At 36.1% G+C, this 27023-nt stretch overlaps 1 protein-coding gene across 2 annotated transcripts in view; it reads right to left on the reverse strand.

Annotated features, from left to right (window-relative positions):
• Positions 1–305: 305 nt before the first annotated feature.
• LOC145999033 (M-phase inducer phosphatase-like) overlaps positions 306–27023 on the reverse strand; it is a 73416-nt gene continuing 46698 nt past the window's right edge. The window contains exons 1-10 of one of the 2 annotated variants that reach the window (XM_083135964.1): positions 24156–24337; positions 19987–20037; positions 18198–18366; positions 17168–17307; positions 14767–14971; positions 10928–11110; positions 10281–10587; positions 8716–8881; positions 6664–6846; positions 306–1301 (exon numbers count right to left, since the gene is read on the reverse strand). In XM_083135964.1, coding sequence (XP_082992090.1) covers positions 1034–1301; positions 6664–6846; positions 8716–8881; positions 10281–10587; positions 10928–11110; positions 14767–14971; positions 17168–17307; positions 18198–18366; positions 19987–20037; positions 24156–24208 — 1725 coding nt within the window. In that variant the 5' untranslated portion in view covers positions 24209–24337 and the 3' untranslated portion in view covers positions 306–1033. Of the gene's footprint in view, positions 1302–6663; positions 6847–8715; positions 8882–10280; positions 10588–10927; positions 11111–14766; positions 14972–17167; positions 17308–18197; positions 18367–19986; positions 20038–24155; positions 24338–27023 lie in introns of those variants that run through there. The other variant, XM_083135954.1, reaches the window with a different exon arrangement.

The raw sequence follows: 27023 nt of genomic DNA on the forward strand, positions 1-27023 counted from the left end.
ATTCATGCCCTTAAAAACACAACTGAATACATGAAAAATTCAATATGCTGCCTTGGTCAGCATATTGAGTTTTTCATATCATGGCAATAAGGCTTAAAGGTGTTATAACTGATTACATTCTCAGGCAGCAAAATTCCTGTGAGAAACAAGTTTACGACAATCATTTAAAGAAGTACTTAAATTCTTTAGAAGCTGTGATCTAAAAATGGGATATTTGCATTATACCTATTGTTTATCTGACATTATAGAAAGATTAAAATCCTCCATTTCAATAAAAACTACAAAAGGACAATAAAACCTGTATGTTCTGATATGTATGGAATTTAATAAAAATTTCATACAAGTAAAAAATACTTAAAAAAACAATATTGCTAGATTTCTGCAGGGAGATCATTTGAACACATTGTCTTTTTTTGCAGTGCCAAAGAAAATTCTTTTTACCACACAGTATCATTTAGCCTTTACCATTCTCATGTTTCATACTGTCCCACTGTCATTGCACAAAATACAGGAAATAAAAACAAAGATAAAAGAAACTTATACCACCAACATACCAATAAACATTTGCTTAAATGCTAATATATGCATGTTGCTTATAGTTTTCCCTGTGGCTTCATATAACACCACAAAAAGTAATACATTATTACTTAAAAGTACAATTCATGCTAATATACCAGAAGGGACACAGTCACACAAACACACACGAAGAAAAACTAATAACAAAAACCATTCAATTCAATCAAAACGTATGGTATGCACTACTTTAAAAAATATATCACACACTTACACAAAGTAATAGTTTAACAATATGATTTAGTTAAATGCTTTTTCAAGTTGTTACTTGTAACTGAGATCGCATATGGAGATTTTTCTGTGTGTTGTGCGGAAAGTTATATACCCTTCTTTTAGAACCGGGGGAAAAAAAACTGAGATCTTACAATTCCTAAAATATTAATTATATTTGTATGAAAAAATAAAAATAAGTGATCTTCAGATTATTTTGAACTTTGACCTTACGATTAATTTCAATCTACTACAAACCTAACCTCTTAAGACTATTTCGATATGCTAATCTGCTTTTGCAGTCTCCATTCCATGATTTGGACTTGGAACGGAACTGGCGAAGATCCGTCTCGTGCTTCGGATCCAACATTGGTTTGTATGAACACGGTTCACACAGTTCCTGATATGCATCAAAGAATGCCTTGTAGCCTCCATGCAGGATATAGATTTCTGGGTAATATAAAGCTGGGTAACTTTCTTTGTTGCAATCTCTGTCACAATTCCGAAGAAATCTGGAACTGAAGGATACAAATGCATGAAATAGCATCCACTGTAACTTATTTCTGTCTTAAAAAAGTTCGACATACCATTGTTATTTATGACTCGTTTCAAAGCATAAAGGAAGCAGGAATAGGGAAACAAGACATCACAGAAAAATCATTCTCGATCTTGCATTATAAAATGTTGACTTTTATATTTCAATTGAATGGTGGAGGTGAACGAACATGCAAGTTTCTTCAAAAGTGATTTCGTGAAACATCTATGCCCGGTTCGTTCAAACATTGTTAAAACGTTCTTAACGAGCTGATAGTTAACACACCACTTAAAATTTAGCAGCTTGTTAAACTTTTAATGTTTTCAAGCATTTTTATAGGCCCGTTAACTAATGATATGTTAGAGGCGTTTTGCTTTCATTCCTTGCTATTCTCATACTTTGATATGAGAAATGCAAAGTTTTGATTGGTTTCGCAGTGGACGGTAGACTGTGCGTAAGCATGTTCTTCCGAAACATTTGTTTTGGGCTTTTTTTTTGTATGAAATCCCAGGAACAGCAATAAATAAAGTAATGTGTAACACAAATACAGCTACAAATAACATAAATATATGTTTAAGAAATGAATGTTAGTTGGGTATTTACGTCAGCACACCGAAAATGTTATGTATTAAGAGTTACATTGTAATTTCTTAAGTTAGATTTAAATGTGTGCCTGCCGACTGCAAATACAATATCATAAATATATAAATAAAAACTACTGTTTTAGATTAGGGTAATATGTTTGAAGTTTGAAAAATTAAATTATATTAAAATGGCATTCCAAATAGGCCTAAAGGTGGAAATGAACGTGTGTTTGCTATAACACTTTTCCTCAACAAAAGAGAACATTTCACGAAATAAACACCATGCATAACTTAACTTGCTGTGCCATGGCAATTAAAAGATATATAAATATTGCAAGTCACTTCTTTGGCATTGATGTGCATGTGACATTGCAAACAAGAAATCTACGGTTTCGAAATAATCACTGACAAAAAAGAAGGCACGTTTCTGAATGTTGTGTGTTTTGTCTTTTACAAATATTTTTTAAAGAAAATATAAATATATATACAATACGATATTTTATATTTGATTTACCATAAATGGTAAAAAAAAAAAAAGGAGAGCTAGGACAAGTACACTGTCAGACAGTACAAGGATTAGTTTTCGAATGGATGGTAGTGTGTTTTACAAACAAAAATGTACACTCTTCTTACAATGTCCATGCATGAAACTACAATACCTGAAACTCCTTAGGACCTTAAGCTTTTTCCTTAATGAAACATACATGTGTAGTACGTACTTAACATTATGTTTGGTTATTCATTATGTGATGAAATGGTAGTCATTCAGAAAATGTACCTTGTACATGGAACAGTTGATTAATATATGTTTAGATTATATTTGATCCTGTATATGATTTATCATAACTGGTGAAGAAAAAACAAGTGCACTGTTAGACAGTATCATTAGCACTTGTACCTATGTACAAGGAATAATTTTCAAATTGATGGTAGTGTGTTTTATGTCACTGCACAATGTCCATGCACGAAAATACATACCTGAAACTGCATAGGACCTAAAGCTTTTTCTCTTATCGTTCGGAAAAGTACGTTGTACATGTAACTGTTGTTTTTTTTTTGTTTTTTTCCCACTTTCCGTATGATGCATAATAATTGTTTTGATTTTGTGATTATATTAAGACTCACATTATATTAAATAACATGTTTTATTGTACAGTACTTAAGTACAGCTACGAGCTAAGTAAGTAAATATGTTAGGCAGGTTTTCTTTATTTTTGTACTTGGTTAGGTTAGCCAGGTCAGGTTTGGTGCTTGTAGCATTTATCGCCAGGCCGCGACAGCTGTCGCTAGCTGCTCGTGGTTGCACACACATACTGTGATTCAGAATATAGAATGATGAACATTTGTGTCGAGAATTCTCTTCACTGTAAAATATTTTTTTCCATTATGTTAATTGGAGTAGGTGGATAATAATTTGAAAAGTTTGAAAGAACAATACCCTACTACTTTGAAAGGTTGCAGACTACATTGTGTAATCTCACAGATTCTTTTACATTAAATGAAAGTACAGGAAGTGCATTACCTATTTCTAGGTCAGTTGCTTCATTCTAATTTTATCTCTTAAGTCTTCTGACATTTTTCAGTTAAAAAAACAAAATTGGAATGGTAGTCATAAGCAGACATAAGGATAAACACAACTTTCTCCAGTCTCTATGTGATCCACTGGAAAATTGCGTGGACGACGACACCGAATAGTTTGGTGAATAACTTTACCTTATACAAATATGTAAAAGGAGGTTACATTATTTTAAAAAGTCATGCGATATTTAGTGTTTATGGTTACAGTGCATTAAAGGTGAAAGCCCAATGTGCATTTAAAAAAATCAAGTTTGTATAATATAACTATAAGCATACATTTTTGGCCCGACAGGCAAAATTAATAAAATATGAATAATGTGATAATCACGATGCCATTATTGACAAAATTTTAAAAAGTACATTGATACAATAATTCTCATTTAACTTAAATGTGATTTCTGATTTGCATAAAATTTCAGTTTAGTATGAATTTATAATATGAAAGAAATCGAAATACTGTACATTTTGCGATGGTATGCAAATAATGTGTTCAAATCGGTTTGAGATAACCTTTCAACACAACAGCTGGCACACGCAATTCTGCCATCTTACTTCAAACACAACACAACTCGCTGTTAAGCATTTTAATGAAGCCAAGTAGTGCCTTTAGATTTAACGACGACATTAGAGGTTTGCTAGCCTTAACGAAGGTTGGAGAAATGCCTCGATGTGCTAACTTGATTTAACGCTTCTTTAAAATTTAACATGCACTGGGCAAACCAGGCACTAATGTTGCCAGCCTATACCGCGTGAGGCACCTAAAAGTACCACCTGAAATAGCGAAGAAACCAGAAACAGTAGCGATGTGAGGTTTGCGGGAAACAATAATATCAAATGGGGCTCGTAAATCGGAGGTATGGGGTGGGTCGAAAAATATCGACAAATGGGGCATCTGGAGCAAAGTCATATTTTTTTAAATGGAACGATATACAATAACATGCATAATATAAAAGAGCACACACAGAGAAACACAACGCCGTTGGTCTCATGCATCTACTGCACATAGGAACGAAGATATGGCCATGTGAAAATATGTAAACAAACTAACAAGTGGCCCACTTGACCGTCAGTACCACGGCATGTACAAGTATGAGATGTCGGAAGCCATTGGACAAGATGAAGACAGAACGTGTTAAAGGAAGAAAAAATACAGTAGACATCGTCAGCACCATGTATTTGACAGTGTTACAGCATAATGAAAATGACCATGACAGTATGTCGAAGAACCACTGCATAAGAAGCGAAAACCTGTCAAAGTGTGTGTTCAAAGTGGTGGCCGTCAGCTGCGATACAGGCAACGAGGTGCCCACGCAAAGATCGTTGCACAGAATGTAGCATCTCGTAGGGAATGTCCCTACAGGCCGCAGTAATGCGGTGTTGCATATCCTCTGGAGTTGTTGGCACATCCCGGTAGACAATGTCCTTCAGCTTTCCCCACAGGAAAAAGTGTAACGGTGTCAAATCTGGGGAACGAGCCGGCTATTTGACAGGCCCTCCACGTCCAATACAACGATTTGGAAATGTATTTTCCACACATGCTGTAGCGCGTCTTGCACTGTGAGCTGGGCACCCGTCATGTTGGTACCACATGTCCCTCCTTGTCTGAAGTGGTATGTCCTCCAATAGTACAGGCAGTTCATGTTGTAAAAACTGTATGTATCGGTCATCATTCAGTGTCCCTTGTATAAAAAAAAGGGCCAATGAGATGTTCACCCACTATACCACACCACACGTTCACACTCCATGGGCGCTGGCATTCCACTTGGCGAAGCCAATGTGGATTTGTCACCGAACAATAGTGCATGTTCCTTAGGTTGACATTTCCATGATTGGTAAAAGTTGCCTCGTCAGTGAAGGGGATACGTGACAAATCGGGTGTGTCGTGTCGTAACAACCATGTGCAAAACCGAACACGGTCCACAAAATCATTCCCGTGAAGTTCCTGATGGAGGGAGATATGATATGGGTGAAACTTGTGTGTGTGCAGAATGCGCAATACACTTCGCTGACTCATCCCAGCATCCCTGGCAATTTCACGGGAGCTAACGTGCGGATTCACAGCAACAGCGGCGAGAACATTTGTTGCACCTGCCTCACCTGTAGTTGGCTTGTTCCGCACACGTGCTCGTGGTGTTACACATCCGGTGTCTCTTAATTTAGTAAATAACTTACCAAACAGACGTCGAGATGGCTGTCGTCTGTCCAGATATCTCTCTGCGTACACACGGTAAGCTTCTGAGGCATTCTTTCGGCATTCCCCATAAATCAGGATCATGTCCGCTTTTTCTATATTTGTGAACACCATAATCTTCGCTCTTACCACTATGACTGCTTGCTATGAACTAACACGATCTCCTGGACCTGCTATCAAAACTTGCTCTGCGTAAAGGCAGTTCTGTCAGGCACCTGAGAAGTCTTACATGCCGTGGTACTGACTGTCAAGTGGGCCACTTGTTAGTTTGTTTACATATTTTCACATGGCCATATCTTCGTTCCTATGTGCAGTAGATGCATGAGACCAACGGCGTTGTGTTTCTCTGCGTGTGCTCTTTTATATTATGCATGTTATTGTATATCGTTCCATTTAAAAAAATATGACTTTGCTCCAGATGCCCCATTTGTCGATATTTTTCGACCCACCCCATACCTCTGATTTACGAGCCTCATTTGATATTATTGTTTCCCGCAAACCTCACATCGCTACTGTTTCTGGTTTCTTCGCTATTTCAGGTGGTACTTTTAGGTGCCTCACGCGGTATATGCTACTAAAAGTTACACTGTCCATGAGTACAAAAGGCATTCACACAATTAAAAAGGTACAAAATTTCCAACACAACAGCAGTATTTTCAAAGATGACACTTGAAATATGTGTGTACTACTGTCATTCATTTCTGGATGTTTCTGTATGGTGGTGTATCTTAGAAATATACATATAGACAAAAGCAACACATGCTGCTTCAGAACGAGCCAATCAACAGCAACATTGCACACCATAAGCGGCATGACATGCTGCACCAACCTGCACTTCATTGGTGAAATCCTAAAGTGACATGTGCTTCCTGTCACTTCGGTGTGAAATCTCTCTTGAAGCTCAATTTGTCCTTATCCTTGAAGGCTAAAAACTAACAGCACTAACAATACATTGTTAACTACAAATAATAACTAATAACTTGGTTACTTACAGTGTTGGTCCTCTCTCGGAAGAAAATTCACAATGAAAGATGAGAATGTTCCTTGGAGAATTTGCTGATGGTGTCTCCTTTGAGGTTCCTTCTTTGTTCTCAACCAATTCCCTCAGTATCTGGTCTCTGGTGTACATGTTCTTTGCACCTTTAATGTGGCCACCTTCATATTCGTATGGGTACCTGAGAGAAAAAGTAGTCTTTAGATTCTAAGTATATTTACATTATTATTATTCCATGGTGGAGGAGGGAAAAAATTACACAAGGAGAATGTCTATCAAGGACTTTTTGTATGCTCCAAAGAAGCTACAATTTTCTTTCCTCTTTGTTCTATAGGTATCTTTCCCAATTTCTTTAACAGCAACTAAATAATGAAGGAGCACCCACAAGTCATTGAACCCAGAACTGCTTGCACCAAAGGTAAGAGTTCTAGCCATTTAGCTATCCAGGAGCCCTGAACATACATTACATGCATACACGCAAGTATTTACTTTCTTTGCTCTTTTCGACTTTTCCACAATAGAGCTTTCACACTACAAATATCTAGTGTAAAAGACAATGAATAGGGGCATGCATATTTTGTTTTCGATGAAAAAACAATGTGAAATAACACACTGTAATGTTCATTTTTCATGTTTTTGAAAGGTGAGATATATATTTTCCTACCATCTTGTCACGAAATGATGCGAAATGAACTGCAAAATGAGAAATTTAGAATTTATGACAGATACATCACTTTCTGAAGTCTGAATTAACTTGAGAGTTATGAAAATCATGGAAAATTGATCAATTTCGCTGTAAATATTTGAGAAGCAAAAATGGACTGCTAAAAACTACATAAATGTGCTATTACGTGGAAAATGTTTAAATTGTGTAATAAGTACAGTAAGTAAGGTTTCATTCACCATTTTAACACCGAAATGCCATTTTATATACTGCTTCTGATCCTGAAATGTGACTAGGTATTTTGTACCAAAATCTCAATCTTTTATTCACCATAAATATGTGGCTCTAACAATCGATCATATTTATTTGTGTCTTTTTTTTTGGTTCGATAAAAACATACAGTTTTATATTATCCAATGTAAGCCCTAAAATTGTATGAATACTTCAACAGTGGGTGGAATTGTGGTAGGTAGTTAATGAATGAACAAGTCAACGATCAGACACAAATCACTAGGATACAATAATTTGGCCTTCGTGAGAATTTTCATCTAGTTATGCACACTGGCCTTGTACTCATGACTTTGTAAATGGAGAAGAACCACCAGAGAAGTAGGAAATAAGAGAAGTAGGAAATAAGAGAAGTAGGAAATAATCAGAATATCAACAACTGCCCTATTGCAATCCATGTTGAACTTGTTTAACCAGTTGCCTGACACATTATTTTCCCAAAAATGGTCCATATTTTACACATTTTTTTATTGTGTGTTTGTATTGTACCAATATCGGCAATTAAGGAACAGTAACGAAATTCTATTTTTGGGATCAAATAAGGTCACAAAACTATTCAAAAAACCTCCATAATTATTAACCCGAGTTAACTCATACATATATGGAAAGTACTACAAATGTTTGAAAATAGCATATAAACTGTCGAAAATAAAATGTCTTCACATTTTAATGCTGTCCAAGTTTACAGACTATCACACATACTGTCTCACATCAAATGTTAGCCACAGTGTGATAAACCCAAAAGCATGGGCTAACACAGAGTGCAACATCGCAATCTGGGCAATAGTATCTTGACTCGCAACAAATCTTCTTTCCTCACATCACTGGAAAGGCGACAACTACGTAGTGTCACGGGAATCTGGTAGATGGCAGCAGTACCTCGACAAGCTATCTACACCTTCCACCTAGTGGCCAAAACAGGAATTAACACCTATTAAAGCTCAAACGAGACTGTCTGGGTTGGCAGAAAAGTGCATTGCAGTTGTACGATTTCAACGAGATAACTCGGGTAAATAATATGTAAAGCAAAAACAAATTCCACTTGGGTTAATCAGGCAAGTGGTTAAGAAGCGTATATTTCAGTATCGTGATACTTACCGGCAGTCAACAACAGTGAAGCTGGAAATTTCATCTTCAAAGTCCCCTCTCATGAGAGCTGCCAATGTGTGGCAGGAAATGCTCTTCAAATCTTGGTGCCTCCCATCCATCAATGGTAGCATATACGGTTTGCTGAAGTCGCCAATGAGATGAGGTTCTTGAGTTGCTATTAAGTGCAAACAGATAGAATGAACATAATTAATATCACATACAAGCAAATGCCACTTCAGTCACTACTCAAATGCCAAGCAAGTTTAGAAGTTATCCAATTTAAATACATCCAACTTTTACAAAAATAATTTCTTCCCTGATACTTCATCAGGGATGAGAGAAGAGAATGAGCTGCGAAGAAGTTAAAAACATTGTTAAAATAGTTGAAAGATTAAAATAGTATAAAAAATTAGATATCACTGAAGCGGTCAGGCATTTCTCGCAGCTAACAGAGTGATGTCAGCTTCAATTAAGGTCAGACCAAAAATTTGGAAGACAAAACAAGGTAAGCATTGTTATTTTATCTCATGTTTTAACATGTTTGATGACACATGGTCTGAAATATCACCTTTTTATGAAAATTATGTTATGTAATCAGTGATAGACCAGTATATACAGGGCATCCAGAAAAAGCTATTTCATTCTAAGTGACCAGTGTGCGGAAAGATCTGTAACAAGCACTGATTGCAACTAGACTGCAGAAGTTTCACTCGAAATAGTCACTGTGCAAATGCAAATTGTTTGTGCAAACTGGTGCTGTCCAAACAACAGAAACTGACATCTGTGATCACAGTTCAATGCAGTTTTCGATATCAGTTTAGGTTTGATCTACCAGATAAGAGCTCCATTAAGCATTGGTATATGCAATTCCTGGAGATAGGTTGCCTGTCCAATGGTAAAAAGCACAATCATGTTTTGTGGAGGAAGTGGATAGAGTTCGGCAAGCCTTCCAGCACAGTTCCAGGCACCAGGTTCAAAAGTGAGCCGCAAGTTGCTTTATTTGTTTACAACTGAAGGTTTACAAGGTGCAACTTATGCAGGAACTCACTGAACCAGACAATGCACTTTGCTCAGTCTTCAGTGGAACATGCAGGAATAACCACTCTGACACAAAGGTTGGCTGAAAATAAGCTTTTAAACTTGTAACATATGTTAACAAAACAGATTACCTTCATGTTGTTGTAGAAAGCATGGCCATACCACATCACGGGGCTGAGAATAAATGTTTTGCGAAGGGCACACTCTTTTCAGGACACCGTGTATATTAAATTTTAACAGGTATCAAGAAAGTATTATTATAAAATTTACTTGTAGCAATATTCTCCCTATGCAATACGAAAGAGCAAGCAGTCAGTGAAGACATTCAATGGTTCACTAGTGACGTAACAAAATGACTGCAGTGGGTTTTGCCTCAGAAAAATAATCTCATATTTAGAAATTTAAATCAATTACAGCCTATTTATAGAAGTAGCAGAAATCTTACTGATAAAGCAATACATTGATATATATCTATGGCTATCAACACAGAGGGAGTACCAATTGACCACCATTAACATATGAAATGCAACACTTACATATCAACACTGCCCTCTTGATTGTAGCTTCTGTTTCAGAGTAACTACGTTGTAATTTTGGTGTTGGTTTCTTTTCCAAAGAGTGCCGGAACAGAAAACCAGACTCTCCCTTGTCTCCAATTCCTTCCAAGGAAGTTGATTTCCTTCTTTTGTTCTGAATAGGACTCAAAGGTCCACATGGTGGATCTGGCCTCTTGAAAGATACAGAGGATCTGAACTGTGAAGGACTTGATTCCTCGAGAAGAGGTGAACCAAAACTGCTGCAAACAGCTCTTGTTTCCGATGACTTAAATAAACAGCTTCTGGCCTACAACAAATTAAGTCATCAAAATTAAAGGAGATTAAAGGAGACATAAAATGCATCATGAATGCAAGGCATACAATATTATATTGTGTCAAGTTCATCACAGTTTGGCTTGGTGAAACATGTGCAAAAGCTCAAATGCGGCTAATGAAAAATAAAGTGTGCCAGTGTTATTTGCAATTTTGTGAAACAAAATTACAATACTGAAAAAGTAAAAATGGCACGCAGTGTAAACTATGCCTTATAAAAATTACATAGAAACTCTTCTCTTTATAGCATGTAACTTTTCAAATTTTACCTAAGAAAAAATAGTTTTGAGTTATAAATTTAAAGAAACACTTACTCGGCTTGAAACAGGAGTAACATTTTCAGTGAGGGAAAGGCAACGTCTGAAAGATGAAACTGAAGTCTTGAGCTTTTCTTCTGGCTTTGAAGATGCAGAAGGTTGGTTTGAGGAGTTCTGATGTTGAACTATAGGTCCAGATAGAAGGAAACTAATCCCTTGCGGAAGCTGGGTATCTTCATCCTGTAAAAAAAATAAAAATGAAGTTAAATTGAGGGTGGCAATTTGCAATTATTGACCTCCCATTACCTTGGAACTCTGTTAAGTTCCTTATTTGATACAAAGATTCTCCAAACAGTCAGATGTTTACATATTGACAAAATACTAGTTATAACACCATAAGCCTTGTTTCCATGATTATGAAAAACTAAATATGCTGACCAAGGCAGTAATTTATTTATTAAAAACATAAACTAAAACGTAACGTTTCAACCTTCCAGCAAGGTCTTCATCAGACTTCACCTTTCTTCTCTATTTCCTTGGCTTCCTTCCATTTTCTCACTAGCATTCTCTTCTCCCTTCCTATCTGCTTAGCCTCATCCCACTCTATGTCATGTCCTGTTTCTCTCGTGTGTTTAAGACATAATGAACTGGAATGGGGGACTGAAGTTAAACAAAGAATGGAAGAATGTGTTAGAAAGAGTGGAAAGGACAAGAGAGAAAGATGAGAGGAGAAGGGAGAAAAATGAAGGAAAAAGAGCGTGAGATATTCTATATAAATATCTCTTCACATTCTATATGAAAGTAATTATGTTTAGCCTTTTAGGTGAAAGTACAGTTGGAAAGTGAAAGCCACCTGCTAGAAAGTTCCTAACAACTTTCTAATAGTCTGGAGGGAGTAATGTTTGTGTATATATAATGCCCCTTTTTGTGTATCTTGTTACTTTTGTACTTGATACAGAGTCTGATGAAGACCTTGCTAGAAGGTTGAAACGTTACATTTTAGTTTATGTTTTTAATAAATAAATTACTGCCTTGGTCAGCATATTTAGTTTTTCAAAATACTAGTGTATATGTTTATGTATTTTGGTCTATCTATAGCACTTTCCAGCATTCCATGCTCATAGATTCAAAATATGCCTGCCATGTATGCAAAAGTTTGCACATAAATTCACATATGCAAAAAGGTCGGAGTACTGTTCAGGGCTAAATTTCAATATCGTAATTTAAACTGCATGTATCATATTGAATACGGTCTCCTGGATAATAAAACACCACGTTAAGGTTCTCAAAATTTTGTGCCTTGTTGTTTCAAAAGCAATGTAGCAGTTGACTAGTGTATTGACTTCAAGCAGAAAAATAACATACCCTGACATTTCTAGTATGACAGTGTTGGGACCATGTTTAGCAAGAAGGTACACTTTGTAGTTATGAAAATGTGTGTGTAGTAACGTCACGAGTAATGGATTACATCAACATTTCCAAAAATTTGAGAAAAATCAATTAATTACACTGGTCAACAAGATTTTGCTTATCATTGTTTTGTGATGAATTCTTATAGATTTCGACCCACTGAACATAAATCCGGCAACAATGTTGTCGAGATATCAACATTTTGAAAGATATTAGCATATTTTGTTCTCTCGCACTGCTGGCTTAGCCACAGCAATATGAGTGTATTTACTCTTACAGTTGCTAGATGCAAGCACAGTTGCTGTTGATTTTAACTCGCGTAGTTCGAAACTCCCCTTCATGTCTACCTCATCTGTGTGGTTTATCTAGTTGTTTTTATCGGTGCGTAAATTTGAAAGGTACAAGCGTGCACCTGAATTCCTACTTTGGCCTTGTGGTGGTTTGTTTCAAGGTTGTTTTTTCGCCACCATGTCTACTACTTCAGTCTGGGTGTGTGTAAATCTGCATTAAGTTCATTTGCTTTGTTATGGAGCATGTCAGCAGGTCAGAAGTGCAAATTACATGCAGACTCGTTCTGTTATGTATGTGGATACTATATTGGGCCAAAGCAAGTTAAACATGTCATTGTGCCAGGGACAAAATTTTGTGAAGCCTATAAAGCGTACTTTGGAATGGCTGTTGGTGATCTGGACAAACCATGGGCTCCACATGTTTGGTGTGGTAACTGCAGGTCGACACTGGAACACTGGTTGTGTGGTAGCAGGAAAGGCACGCTGTTTGCATGATCGACTTGACACATTTCAAAAGAGGGAAGAACAGGTGTCAGCTACAATACCCTGACATACCATCCTCCCGACCACCTGTTCCTCACAGTGAAGATCTTCCTATACCATCGCATCCAATCCAAACCACATTTGCGGAAAAAGACAGTGATTTGGACAGTTCTGGTGACCCTGTTACTGATGATGAGGATAGCAAGAAACTCCCATTTGCTGAACCAGAAAGAGCTAGATGACCTTATTAGAGACCTGAATTTACCAAAAATAAGTCTGAACTTTTAGCTTCATGGCTGAAGGAGTGGAACTTGCTACTTCCTTCCTGAAGAATAACAAAATACAGAAAGAGACACGAGGTGTTTTCGTGTTTTTTTGCTGTGGAAGAGTTGCTGTGCTACTGTTCTGATATAAGTGGTCTATTTAGTGCAATTGGCTTTCAGTACACAATGGCAACCAGTATCCTTCAATTCCAGTCACGTACTCCATCCACTTGAAGGGAAGTTACTCAAGTGTGTAGTTGATGTTGGGGAGAATCCAATATGAGAAACACCAGTGGGACATGTGGTGATTTCAAAATAATTGGTTTTCTTCTTGGGTTACAAAGTGGGAATACAAAGTAATCTTGTTTTCTCTGCCTCTGGGACAGTCTAGCAAGAACTACGAGCTAATCCCATGAAAATACAATGTGATAAGCACAGCTTTAGTGCCCAGAGAGAAAATTCTCCTACCAACGCTTCACATTAAACTGGGGTTGGCAAACAAATTTGTGACAGCATTGGATAGTGAGTCAGCTGCTCTACAGTGCACAAAAAAATGTTTCCTAATCTGTCAGAGGCAAAAATTGTGGGTGGCATTTTTACAGGACCACAGATTCATTTCATGGGTTTGAGTGCTGGTCAAGCTTGCATTTTTCGCTGAAAAATTCTATGTAGTACATCTCCTGTGTGTGCCAAATCTTCATGTAATTTACATCTCTACGCTGGGAGGAACAAAGCAACGTTGAGTCTACAGTGTTTCAAAGGCAACATATTCCATTGCGGTAGCACTAGCAGAGACAATTCCACACAGGCAAAATAGTGACAGCAAAAAATCAGAAAAAGCCAGGCTGGCTCGGTAGCTCAGTAGCAGAGCAGTGACACAGTGTGCTAGAGACCTGGGTTCGAGCCTAATTTTTTAGCTGAAAAATGTAGTGAAAACTTTGGCAAACTTTTTTTTAAAATTAATTTGTGCATATTGTTCACCAAAATTTCGTCTTGAAGGACCATGGTCAGTTTGTTTACTGCTTTGGCACTTGTGGATAAAAATGAATGTCAAAAGAAAACATGAACACAATGGAGCCATCTCATTCTCACTCCAATCATAAGGTGGCATAATTACCTTTTGGTTTCTTTACAGTCAGACCAGAGAAAAACAGGCTGTGGGAAAAACACCAAAATTATGGTGAATAACAATTGTAGTTTCAAAATCAAATAAAACCTTTAATGACTTTTACCCAAGATATGTCGTAAACACCATATACAGTCACGGACACTCCTAGGTTGAAGCAATCTCATTGAAATTATGTTAGATCCCAGAACTGTCCATGACTGTACCATCTAAAATACATGCACAACACTATCAGCTCACCTAGAGACTCTATGTTATGGTTGTTAAAGGAACAATGCTGTTTTCAGACATAATTAATCAAAATCACATTAATACAATACTTACATGTTTTTCTTGATCAAAACCATCCAAAAGTTCATCATCTAATGATTCATTGCCAGATGAAAACCTACGAAATAAATTAGATTTTGCTGCACGCTCTGGTTTTGGTGATGTCACATTAACTGTAGGAACAGGTAATGCATTTTCTTTGTTTGGGGAAGGTTCAATATGGTGCTTCCTGGGAGCACACCCAAATGGCTCAGCAAATCTGAAATAAATTTTGCAAACATAAATATATATTTCCAGCACATTCATGCACACACATCTGATATATTTTTGTATAAGTCTGTACAATATTTTAGTTGGAAGAACAGCTAGTCACCATGTAGAAACAAAAATCACATATTCAACATGAACAGAAAAAGATTTGGCCATTGTCCATGTCAAACTGTGTTCCTTATCAATCAAATAATCAATATCCTTCCACTATTTTCAAAATGGTGATGTACCAAGAAATTTTGTAAGGAGGGATATGACTGTACAGGATGCAAAAAATCAGAATATTTCAAACCTAGCAAACTGTGGGTATTTGTGATGAATACTGTAACGAACAAATGCTATTCCAATAACATGTCACAGTAGGTAGAGTGCTACGTTTGTAAACATTTATTTTGTATTTATTTATTTTACCCCGATTTCAGCTAATTTTCCAAGGGGAAAATATCAAAAAAAAATCCAAATTTTACCATTTTTATAGCATAAAAAATAATTATGTTTTTATTATCAAAGCTCAACTACTCATTTTTATCGGGCAAAATTTACTTTGAGTTCAAACCAGTATATTTTAAGCATATATTTTCAATTATCTAGATTTTAAAAGTTACTTGCAGTATAGTATATATAATTATCCCCAACATATTTAATTATTATAGAGTAAAAATCACAAGATTTAGATAATTTCCTCTTATTTTTTAAAAAAATTTACTTTTTTAAAATTCTAAGTGTAAATAAATAACTAATTTTTTTTAAAAAATTATTTATTTGTTTTGAATAGGGTTGAATTTCAAAATCCCCCATCTATTGCAGATGTTTCTAATTTCTTTTTCTTAAACACTAACTTCAAGCAAATTGAATATTAACACAAATGTTGTAAGAATTCTCATGCAACCTAGTTTTACTAAGACAAATCAATAGTCTTGTCACGAGAATTCTTTGCATTCCAAACATTCCTGAGTGTGTGCGTAGAGATTGATGCACTTACAGGTGCGTGTGAACATTAAGACACTGACCTGTTAAGAATGTTTCATCAATAATACTGGCTCGGGAATGTCATGACCTCTCTTCTCTTGTGGGGGGGTCATGTGACTTGTGCTGATTGGTTGGCTAAGGGGAATTTCCTATTAATAGTTTTTTTGTTATGAGAATTTTTGCATTCCAAACATTCCTGTGTGTGTGTGTGTGGAGATTGATGCACTTACAGCTATGTGTGAGCATTGACCTGTTAAGAATGTCACATCAATAATACTGGCTCGGGAATGTCATGCCCCTCCCCTATGGTGAAATCATGTGACTTGTGCTGATTGGTTGGCTAAGGGGAATTTCCCGATTAGTAAATTGAGGTTATAAATAGAGGTTTGTTTATAATTAAGTACCTAAAATTATATAGTTTTTGAGAAGAAACATATAAAAAAGTAAATATTTATTGCAGTGTATAGTTTATTTTTTTTAAATTTTCTATTTTTCTACAGATTTTTAATAATATAAATTTATAATTATTTTAATTAAGTGTATGTTATCCTAAAAAATTATATTTATATAAAACCTAATTATAAAAAAAATGAATAATAAATTAAATTACACTAAAACAAAAAAGAAATTACATCAATCAAAGAAAACTTTTCTACTTGTGTTAGTTTTTAAAACTGTTTCGTTTTACACTTGGCAACTCACAACACCACGAGAATTTCCCCTCACCAATGCACCTGGTCACAGCCGATTGGTTCAGCGGTTCACGTGACCCTCCCTGACTTTCGAGAGAAAAGACAAAAATAGAATTTCCAAGTCCATTCTTTGGGCGGAAGCATTTTAGTGTGATGTCCTGTAAGAACCAAAGGAACGTTAACTCCAAAAAGGCTGTTTTCGGTTTTGTTTAACATTATCTCCTCTTAAGAGCTCTATTTGGAGTCAGATCAACGTCTCTTCACCCTAGCAGTGAAGTAGCATCATGTATCTCCAATTTAGTGACTTTTTTTTTAGTCTGACATATTCCTAAGAATACATTATTTTCTCTCTCCTGTAAATTTTATAAATTGGAATTACGTCCATTGGATTTTCACACAACTTGTCTCACTTGCGTTGAGTGAAGCGTAACAGTTGCTTGGACTAGCAATCAAAGGAAAATCTCTGGTCAGGGGTAAGTCATTGGCTGTGAACAAAATTATGAGTGGAAGCATTAAAATTTTACCTGAATCTCCCTTTTGATTCATCTTTCTCTGAAACATATGCACCATATCCACTATCTTGAGAATTTGGATCAAAATCATCTATTTCAGCCTGATGCTGATGCTGTTTAGGTGAACTTACGAGTGGTTTGCCTGAAAAAAACTAAACATACACGAATGTTAGTGTTGATGATATTTGTTCGAGTAAGAGGTTAATCTGTATAATTATAGGCAGTATATAGCATGGATTTGACTATATTCAATGTAACATCAATAATATCTCGAATACTTCACAAAGTTTAAGGCCTGATTATTAAATTCAAGCAAAATCTTTAAATTTAAATTTTTGAAATGTGTTGATAAAACAAAAAAAAAATGATATGGACAACAGAGGTCACTAAAATTAAACAAATGATGTGTGCAAACTAAGTTGTATTTTGCTTAGTATCCAATATTTTACTATGTCAGCACATGCTCTCATCACTTTTAGTCTAATACTAAGTTCTTGAATCACTACCTAAAGTAGTTTATGGTGAATTATTTGATATTGCATAGAACTGTATACAAATAAATTAATAAAACAACATATCATTTACTTTTCATTAGAGTTGAACGAATACCACTTTTAACAGATACTTTTACTAATTTCCACCAATACAATACTTGAAAATTGTAATAATTCAAAGCAGTTTAGAGTGATTCTAAATCAAAAGTTCTAAGTAAATCAAATTAAGTTTTCCATCAGAACTATAACATATCAATCTATCACAGCTTTGCTTTAAAATATTAATAATTTCACATATGAGAATCATTTTAATTGCGAAATTCATTTCTCTACATAATGTTGTTGAAATTCCTATACAGTGGAACCTCGATTTTACATTTTTCAGGGGACCAAGCTGCACAAACTTAAAAATGCAGGAAAATGTAAAAATCAAGGAAAATTTTATAAATATTTTTTGTTATGTTTGGACCATCATGATTGAATGTATAATGCATGAAAATGTAAAATCACAGTATTAGTATTTAATCCTGAAACGAATTAAAACCTACCTTTGAAGGGCTTGTCAATTTCTCAGGGCTGTTGCTGCTTTGCCTGTCCTCCAGTTTAGGGTTGCCAAGCTGAGACACATTTTCCTTATTCTTTGAAATAGTAGTGTACTTTTTGTCATAGTTAAGAGAGAATGCATTGAGAGCGACGTGTCGAAGTGAAGGCTGAGGCCTGTTTTGTACAAACCAAAAATAATATAAAAAAACACATTAAACAAAATACATGTACGAAGTTCTGATTATTTTATGTGACAACTAAAAAAAACTATACTATTCATCCGTGATAATTCATCAATCTTCCTATACCATGAAAAACATACATACAACCTTTGTCAGAAAAGTTCCAGGACTGATTTCTTTATTCTTTACCTATGATATTGAAACACAAGAAATGGGTGTTATTCAGTTACCTGATATGTGTTCTGAATAATCATGGCCTTGGAAGTGTTTCCATGTAAACTCACTAGGTGGCAGGGCTGTGATTTGCAACCCACTGTTCGGCTTGTTGGCACATTTAGTTGGAAGTTACTCGAGTGACGTGATGGACGTGGATTCTGAGCAGAGTGTTAACATTATATTCTCTGTTAAGTTAGAAAAACCTCTAGTGAAACATGGAATATGATACAGCAAGTATATGTGACAAGGCATTATCGAGAAACTGTGTCTTTGATTGGCACAAAAGGTTTTGAGAGGGCAGATATTCAGTGCAAGACGATCCAAAGACAAAGATGATTAAATTTTTTTATGCTAAAGGTTTTTGATGCACCATGAATATCTGCTTGAAGGATAAACGATAAATCAAAACTTTTATATTGACGAGCTGAAACATTTTTGACAAGCAATGTGGTGGTGCCGTCCTGATTTGTCGGCATCTTGGCAGTGGTTCTTATTGCTTTGAGTCCAAGAAAATCTGGACTAGCATCGTATCCCTGCTCTACCACATCTCCCATATTCACCCGAACTGTCGCCGTGCGATTTTGTTTTGTTTCCCCCCCATGTGAAAAAGCCGCTAAAAGGGAAGTGTCATGAAGATATTGTAGCAATCGAAACAGTTTTGCAACAGATGTGCTGAGAAGCATCCCGGATGAAGCTTTCTCTGCTTGCTTCCATGACCTACAGAAACGGTGGCAGCTGTGCATAGGTAGCCGAGGGGACTATTTTGACAAGACCTAGGAGCATTAGTCCGTAAGTTGAATAAATTATTTTTTACGAGCTCAGTCCTGGAACTTTTCTGACAAAGGTTGTATTTGGCTTTCTGAAAAGCACATTAATGAAAATGATATTGATGATAGTAGTAGAGAATGTTTTTGAATAAAAAATGAAGTTTCATTAAATAATGTCACAGTAAATCTTCAAATACAAATATGCAAAAGGTAAATATTTTATGAGAAACCCAAGAAAATAATTTATAATTATAATACACAAAATTAGCCACAACTTTGCATGTCCTACTGCTCAATTACCTACTTTCGCTGCACTTCTCTTGTGCACACGTTCAATATAGCATGGAATTGAGACCGAGGTGAAAATAAACAAAATATGGGAAAGCGTAAAATTCGGGAATATTTAGTAACGTTGCTTTAATGGGACTATGAGGATTGAGTGTACAATGTGAGAATATGTATTGTACACACAAATATCCAGGATTGTACTGTAGTTGTATTGGTGGATTGACTGTTTCATAAATTATGGTGTTGTTAATCCACAGCACACAGGGAATTTAAGGTGCTATTTTATTGTAGAAAGTAATTTTGGAGTTCTAATGAGTTAATGTATTCAACTTGTTGCATACCTGGAGCTGTTGCTGCTGTTACTGGTCACATTAAGGACATCCTTCAAGATTCTGAAAGAAAAGAACAACACATCAGCATTTTAAAAAAAAAGAAGAAGCAGCAGCTCCAACAAGAATTAAAATTCTTTCTCACGTTATTTTGCATCTTTTTTTTGTAATCTATATGATGAGGATGAATGATGAACAAACGAATATCTGTAGGAAATTACATCACGCAAGTAGTTTCATTTCAATCAAAGTACCCTTTGCATTTATTATCATGATTGATTATCCTAACTGTCCAAACCTTTCATAACTAAGAAAGAATTAGATGAAGTGATAGCCTCTTCAGCCCTAAAATCCACCCTTTTGCAGCTCCTCTTTGTTTTTATCAACAATGAAGGGTTGTCAGCGTCATCGCATAAACGTGAAACGAAGAAACAAGAGAACGCGACTGGCCGGGCTTGTTACTATGCGGTGTGCGAGTGCCAAGTACTGGACTATTATTACTGTGATTTGCGAACTATTTCTCTTGTGTACAAGTATTTTTTTTTTCTCGTCGAGGATGTCTCTAAGGCCGGTATCAGATTCGAGTCCATCGCCCAAGAAAAAGAAACTTAAAAGGTATTGTATTTTTAAGGACGACAGGTTGTAAGAAAAAGAGGAATGGGTTAAATGGATTCGGAAAGTGAACCATTACACTGCTGAGTGTAGGTTATGCATCCAAAGCTTCAGTATAAAGAGTGAAGAAAAACGTGCTATACAGGTACATTATGCTTCAAAAAACACAAAGACAATTTAGCTAGTACTAAACAGAGTAATATTTTATCCAGATTTTTTGTTAAAAAATAAACCAAAGAAGAGAATGTTCTAACAGTGACAGAAATAGTATCAGCATATCATGGTGTTTTTCACGGCATAAGCTATAATGCACAAGATTGCGGAAATAAACTGCTACCAAAACTCACACCAGATTCAGAAATTGCAAGCAAAATATCTTGTGGTCGAACTAAAAGTGCAAGCATTATTGAGAATGTTTTGGGGCCCCATTCTCAAGAATGTCTCATTCAAAATTTAAAAACCGAGAACGGTTATTTTAGCATTAGTTTGGATGCCTCAAATGTAGGAAATAAAAAATTCTTTCCTCTAACTGTTCAATATTTCAATCCAAAAACTGGGGTGAATCATGGGGTTCTAGATTTTTACCAAGAGTCAAATGAAAGTAGTGAAGCTACTTGTAATTGCATCACAACCATTCTAAACAAAAATGACTTGGATATAACCCATATTTCTGCATATGCGGTTGACAATGCCTCTGAAAATTATGGGAAACAGTTTCAGTTTATCAGAAGTTACTGTTACATAACAAAAACATTATACAAGCAAACTGCAAGTGCCACATTTTAAATAATTGCGTGAAGTCTGTCGTAAAAGCATTTAGGTACATTTATATCGAAGCATCTGTCATTAAAGTGTACAATGAATTTTCCACATCTGCCAAACGAAACTAGGAGCTAAAACAATTATTTGACTTTGTTGATGTAGAATATAAAACAGTTCTAAGACACGTGCCTACATGTTAGCTTTCATTGTATCCTGCTATTGAACGCCTTCTGTTAAACTGGAAAGATCTTAAGTCTTACTTTTTATCCCAAGGGAGAGGAGAGTGCAGTAACATGCTGTGGACAGTATTCGGTGGAAGTGAGGATGATGATTCCATTCATTTGTGTACATTATGGTTTATCCATAATGTGCTTAAATTATTCAACACCAGCATTCAGCATTTAGAAAACAAGTCTTTTATGTCCAATGAGTCAAGTGAAATCTGAGCTTCAATGCAAACAAAATGATAAATTTTATGGCAGTGAAGCAAAAATAATGTTAAATAATATGAAAAATGAAGACAAAAAGTAGTTCGAAACAAGTGCAAATGCTTTTTTTGAAAAAGCGCTAATGTACATTTCAAAGTGGTATAATTTTGAAGATTCAATTTTTAAGAAAATGGCTGTTTTGTCCTTACGCAACCCACCCACATGGGAAGAATTTGAGAAGTTGATTAACTGCCTGCAGATCATCATAAATTTAGATCAGCTGTACGAAGATTTTTGTGTTCTGAGAAATATAATAAGTCCCTCAATAATGAAACCGTGGAAGAAAAGTGGATATCTTTCTTTGAAAAAGCTCCAGAATGCAAAGAACTTCTAAAATTAGTATCATTTGTGTTGTCAGTGCCTGTTGGAAATTCATTTTGTGAGTGAGTGTTTAGTGTAATGGGCTATATGTATACAGACACGAAAAACAGATTAAGTGAGAATCAACTAAAAGGTGAAATACAGGTAAAAATAAACTACAACATGACCTGCATGGAGTTCTACGATTATGTGAAGGGTAGGTCTGACTTAGTGAAAAGAGCCAAATCTCAAGATAAATACAGGTTTAAAGTATCAGCTGTGATGGCTGCCTCTGCCACATCCAGTACAAGTGATGCAACATGCAACTGAAGCATCGCTGTCCCTGCATTTTTTGTAAGTATCAGTATCAGATTTTTAAAATAGCTTAAAAATGCATTCGGACTTTTTTTTTAATAATCCTAAGATTTGGGAAGGGGTTGTCCTTGCTCCGGAATTGTTCAGCTCAGAGTTGGAACCCTAATTACACCTACTATAATGTTTAAATCATTAAAATATACAATGTATGTTTTAGAAAGTGGGGAATCAAACATAATGTTTATTTATGTTTCAATTAAATTTTACTTTGTAAATTAATTCTCCAATAGCTGTCCCACAGATATATTTTAATACAGAAAATCCAGAAGTTCACTTGTAATTTGAATCAAATTTATTGCAGCTTCCTAAGGTTAATTCACATATAAAATAGTGCACAAGCAGTTCATATGTTAAGAATTTTATTATGGTATAGCCAGCCTACTTGTTTTATTTATATATTTCTTTGAGCTTACACTGAATTGATTGATTATGCACATGGCAAAATCACATTTCAATTTATAAATGTGTCAAAAATCCTAACATTATAATGACGACCATCATGCCACAATGGTAAGCACAGCATGCTACAAAGCCAGGAGTCCTAGGTTTGAATTCGGGGCTGGGCATGGGTGTTCCTTGTGAGTGTCCCTTCATCAATTTCATCATATAATTCCTCATCCTCATCAATGTGATTAGCCAATAGTGGCAGAAAAGCGATGATAAATAAGAAATCAAATCAAACTTAAAATTATAAATATTTGCATATTATAATTGTAATTTTCCTAAATGTCTAACCTCTCAATCTTAGAGTGCAACATTACAACTTATTTAAGGATTAAAAAAAAAAAGTTTCTCCTAACTACATAAGAGAGTTACATATGAATAAGGTAAATTTACATATAGCTGTTTTATATAAGGGCAAGATGGTACCTGAAAGGGGGGAAAAGGATGAATTCCCCCTCATTCATGCTAATTTTAGCACTGGAGGGATAATGTACTTTTTGCTTAAGAGAAGCTACTGAAATTTCCCACCAATGGAAAAGTGATTTATTACTACCATATTAATATTATTACATTTATGTTACAAATTCATGACCCTACAACTACTTTCCTATATTCAGTATCATCAAATGTCACATTTCACCTTCCTGTTATTATTTATAATGCAAAATAGAATCAAACCTGGCCTAATTATTTTATTTTTAATTGTAATATATTTAACGTGATGCATAAAAGAACATAACTAAAAAAATCTCAAAGAATAGATTTTGCTTGTACATAGAATATTTTGTTACACTAAACAGAATATTTCTTACTATAGTAATAATCTTGACTTTGCAATATGGGAAAAGTGGCTCTTCCTGTCATAAAATCTGGTTGATGAGTTAGTTAACACTTCCTAATTCCTGTATAAATTACTGCAAGTTGGAAGTAATATTACTTATTAATTGTAATCGTACGTGCATATTTTCGACCTTTGTTACTCATATGCAGTGATTCATCCATTCACTCACCCCCAATACCCCCCCTAAAATTTACACAATGGCTCGATATATGATAATTTCGCACTAAATTTACCTTTACAACCCCCTAAAAAATGACCTTGCATCCCCAAATGGAAAATTCTGGACAAACCCCCGTCCACAAGAATACGTTTTCTTGAACAGCCATATTCCAGGGAATTTACTTGCAATATCTGATTACCTAGAGCATGAGAGGGAAAGGTCACAATGGTCTGAACATCTATCCCAATACATGTCTTCCTTGTGGGGTCCTAATTCGGACCCTGCAACCAAGCTCGCACCAAATGAAATTTGGCGCACGGCCAAAGATCTCAGTCTTCAACTTCACGTACACAAACGCTCACTAAAGAAGGAAGGCTTCCCTCCAAACATCACAAATGTGCGCGCCTCTCGTGCAACACACCTCCTCCGACGGCACGGGCGCCAATGAGAACCCGACAACGAACTGCCCCACCAATCGCTGCACTGGGTCTTCTTCGCCGTGAGGGGCAACGTACTACAATCAAAGCAACATTTTCCAAGGACAGAACTGGGGTTGACAAGCCTCCTGCATCCTGAACAAAACATTCCAAGCCAGCCAGCGGCAGAATTCACTATGGTGCCATGGTTTCCAACTTGCTTTTTTGGGGCCACATTTGGTCCTTTCGCGCTCGGTCAAAAGCACAGTAGCACTCTTACAGGGGGGTAGGAAGGGTTTCTTTTGGGGTGGGGGGAGTTAAGTATACTTTTCTTAGTAGTCAGTCCTCATTTTGCCATCTTTTCCTACCTCTGACGTTCTTTTATTTTGGAATGCTAGGCCAAAGGGGAGGGAGGTATGACCCCCACCAACCTCTCCTTAGGGTCGTCATCCTTTGATATAAAAAGTGTTGGAAAATAGTAAAGGAATAACAACCTGCCATGTATATGTCAGCATTATTAATTGTGCTAGAAAGTAGAAAATTTATTATTTCCGTGTTGTTTTCGCATAAAATACGTAAAAATGTGCAATTCACAAGGAACACGCAATATACTAAATTCACGACTTTGTACGAGTGCGATCCCATCACATTCGGATAAATGAGTTGTTTGTGTAGCTCTTAAAATTGTGAAATATACCAATTTTTAGCTATAAGAAGGGAAACCTGGCTCCAAATCGAGTACTTTTAATGTACAGTCTCTAACGATTACCAAGATATGAACGTCACACTGATTCACCTCGCAGGATCGTCATTTCACCACCAACTGTACGTTCATACTTATTTCTAGCTGCATATTTCTACCAATGGGTTAACAATTTAGTATGTTCATTATTGATCCAACAGCACTCTAAGAACTACATTTTAAAAAAAATCACCCGCTCATTGTACATGCTCTCTTTTATAAAGTATTCGTACCCGTGATCCCTGCTTCGGTAGCTTGCTATGATGATCACTATTCTATTGAGCACGAAAGTTTTAGATTCGAGGTAAGGGCATGGGCATTGTTCAAATTTGTTTTAGGATGTCGACGGTTTGGTCAAAACAGGTGGAGAATAGCATCATGTTGGCGTACGCCGAAAACTTTTTTTTTTTTTTACTCAATAGAACACCGAGACAAATTGTTGATCTTCAGAAAAGCAAGTCAGAAGTTTAAGTTCACTTTATACTCGGATAACCTGATCGGGACAACAGTTTAAAATGTTATCTGAACCACTGTCAAATGTACTTTCATCGCGAATCGAACCCGGAACTCCTTGCAAGGTGTCAGCTTTACCACTACGCCATCATTATGCAAGAAGCCAGTTTGTATTTCATATATTATTGCTGTAATTGAGGTAAAGGCGACAAGCTTAAAACAAGGGATATGTATAGTTTATATTACTTGAGCTAACAAGTAGTCTGGTGACAAACTTCCACGAAATTCTTAATTGAATAATGTCCGAGTAAGTTTCGCAATGTCTTGGGAATTGTGTTCGCTACAGAAAGAAAAAAATAAGTATCATGTTCTTCGCCCTGTTTCCAGAAAACACAACACATACATCTCATGGCGCCTTGTCGTCAATGATGCTTGACTTTCGTGGCAAACTATGTTCGAAAAAATTTGGAAAGCGGCTCTTCTTACATAGTAGTAACACACGAATCTTAGGGCTTGGCAACACTGCCGAAGTTCAAGCTCTTTGAAGTCGTGACTGCGCGCTGGGATCAGCTGGCAAGCGGGGAGAAGTTTGCTGGAAAAAGGAAATTCCATCCCAGTGGGGGCTGTTTTGTCGTTCAAGTGTGGGAGTGTTGATGAGGGTAACAACAATAAGTTGAGCTCGGAATTTTCTATGTGCAGAAAAGGGGTCATAATTTCTATCATTGCAAATGCAATTTCTATCATACCCAGAACAACAGCTCTTGCCAGGCTCAAACGTTCCTAACCTGTTCCCGCAAAAACCACAGCTACAGCGCGTGCCAGTTGACATCTTAAAGCGTTGCCATAAATTGTATCTCTTTTTATGGCGCAGATTTCGTATAATTTTCAAGTGGGAGGCAAGATGGAAACACTATTGCATTAAAACATACAAACAAGTTTCTTGTTCGTTGTGAGTACAAGTCACCCCGTATCCCCCCGGTCCGGATTTCAACAGCAGCTCCTAGTGTTGAAATACAGTACAAACTTGAAGAGAGTTGTAGTTATACACAGAGTTTTTGCATTGCAATTTGGATCAAATTCAGACACTTAGGTCGAAAACAACTTTTCTTTCCAGGAAATTATACGCCAATGTGGTCTGTTCCTCGAACTTCGTTGTGGTGTAACAATGAAATGCTATTTTTTTTTTTTTTTAATGAAAACTGGATAGCCGGTATGTGTTTAAAGGTTAGTTTGGTAACAGGTTTCAGTGGACACCTTCGCTTAAATTAGTTTCCTTGTAATTTCTGTGGAATGCGCAAAAACACCATGGAAAATAACCCACCCAGTACGGGTGATCCAAGACGAACCTTCCCGATAACTCAATAACAAGTTTCAGAGTCCGATCGATCACCTGTGGATTCACATATTTCGTTCTTCTGGCGTGACGTAAAATTCGAATCGAGGTCAACCTCCTTCG

This window comes from Lepisma saccharinum, chromosome 1, assembly GCF_977018435.1.
Source record: "Lepisma saccharinum chromosome 1, izLepSacc3.1, whole genome shotgun sequence".
Classification (NCBI taxonomy): Eukaryota; Metazoa; Arthropoda; class Insecta; order Zygentoma; family Lepismatidae; genus Lepisma; species Lepisma saccharinum.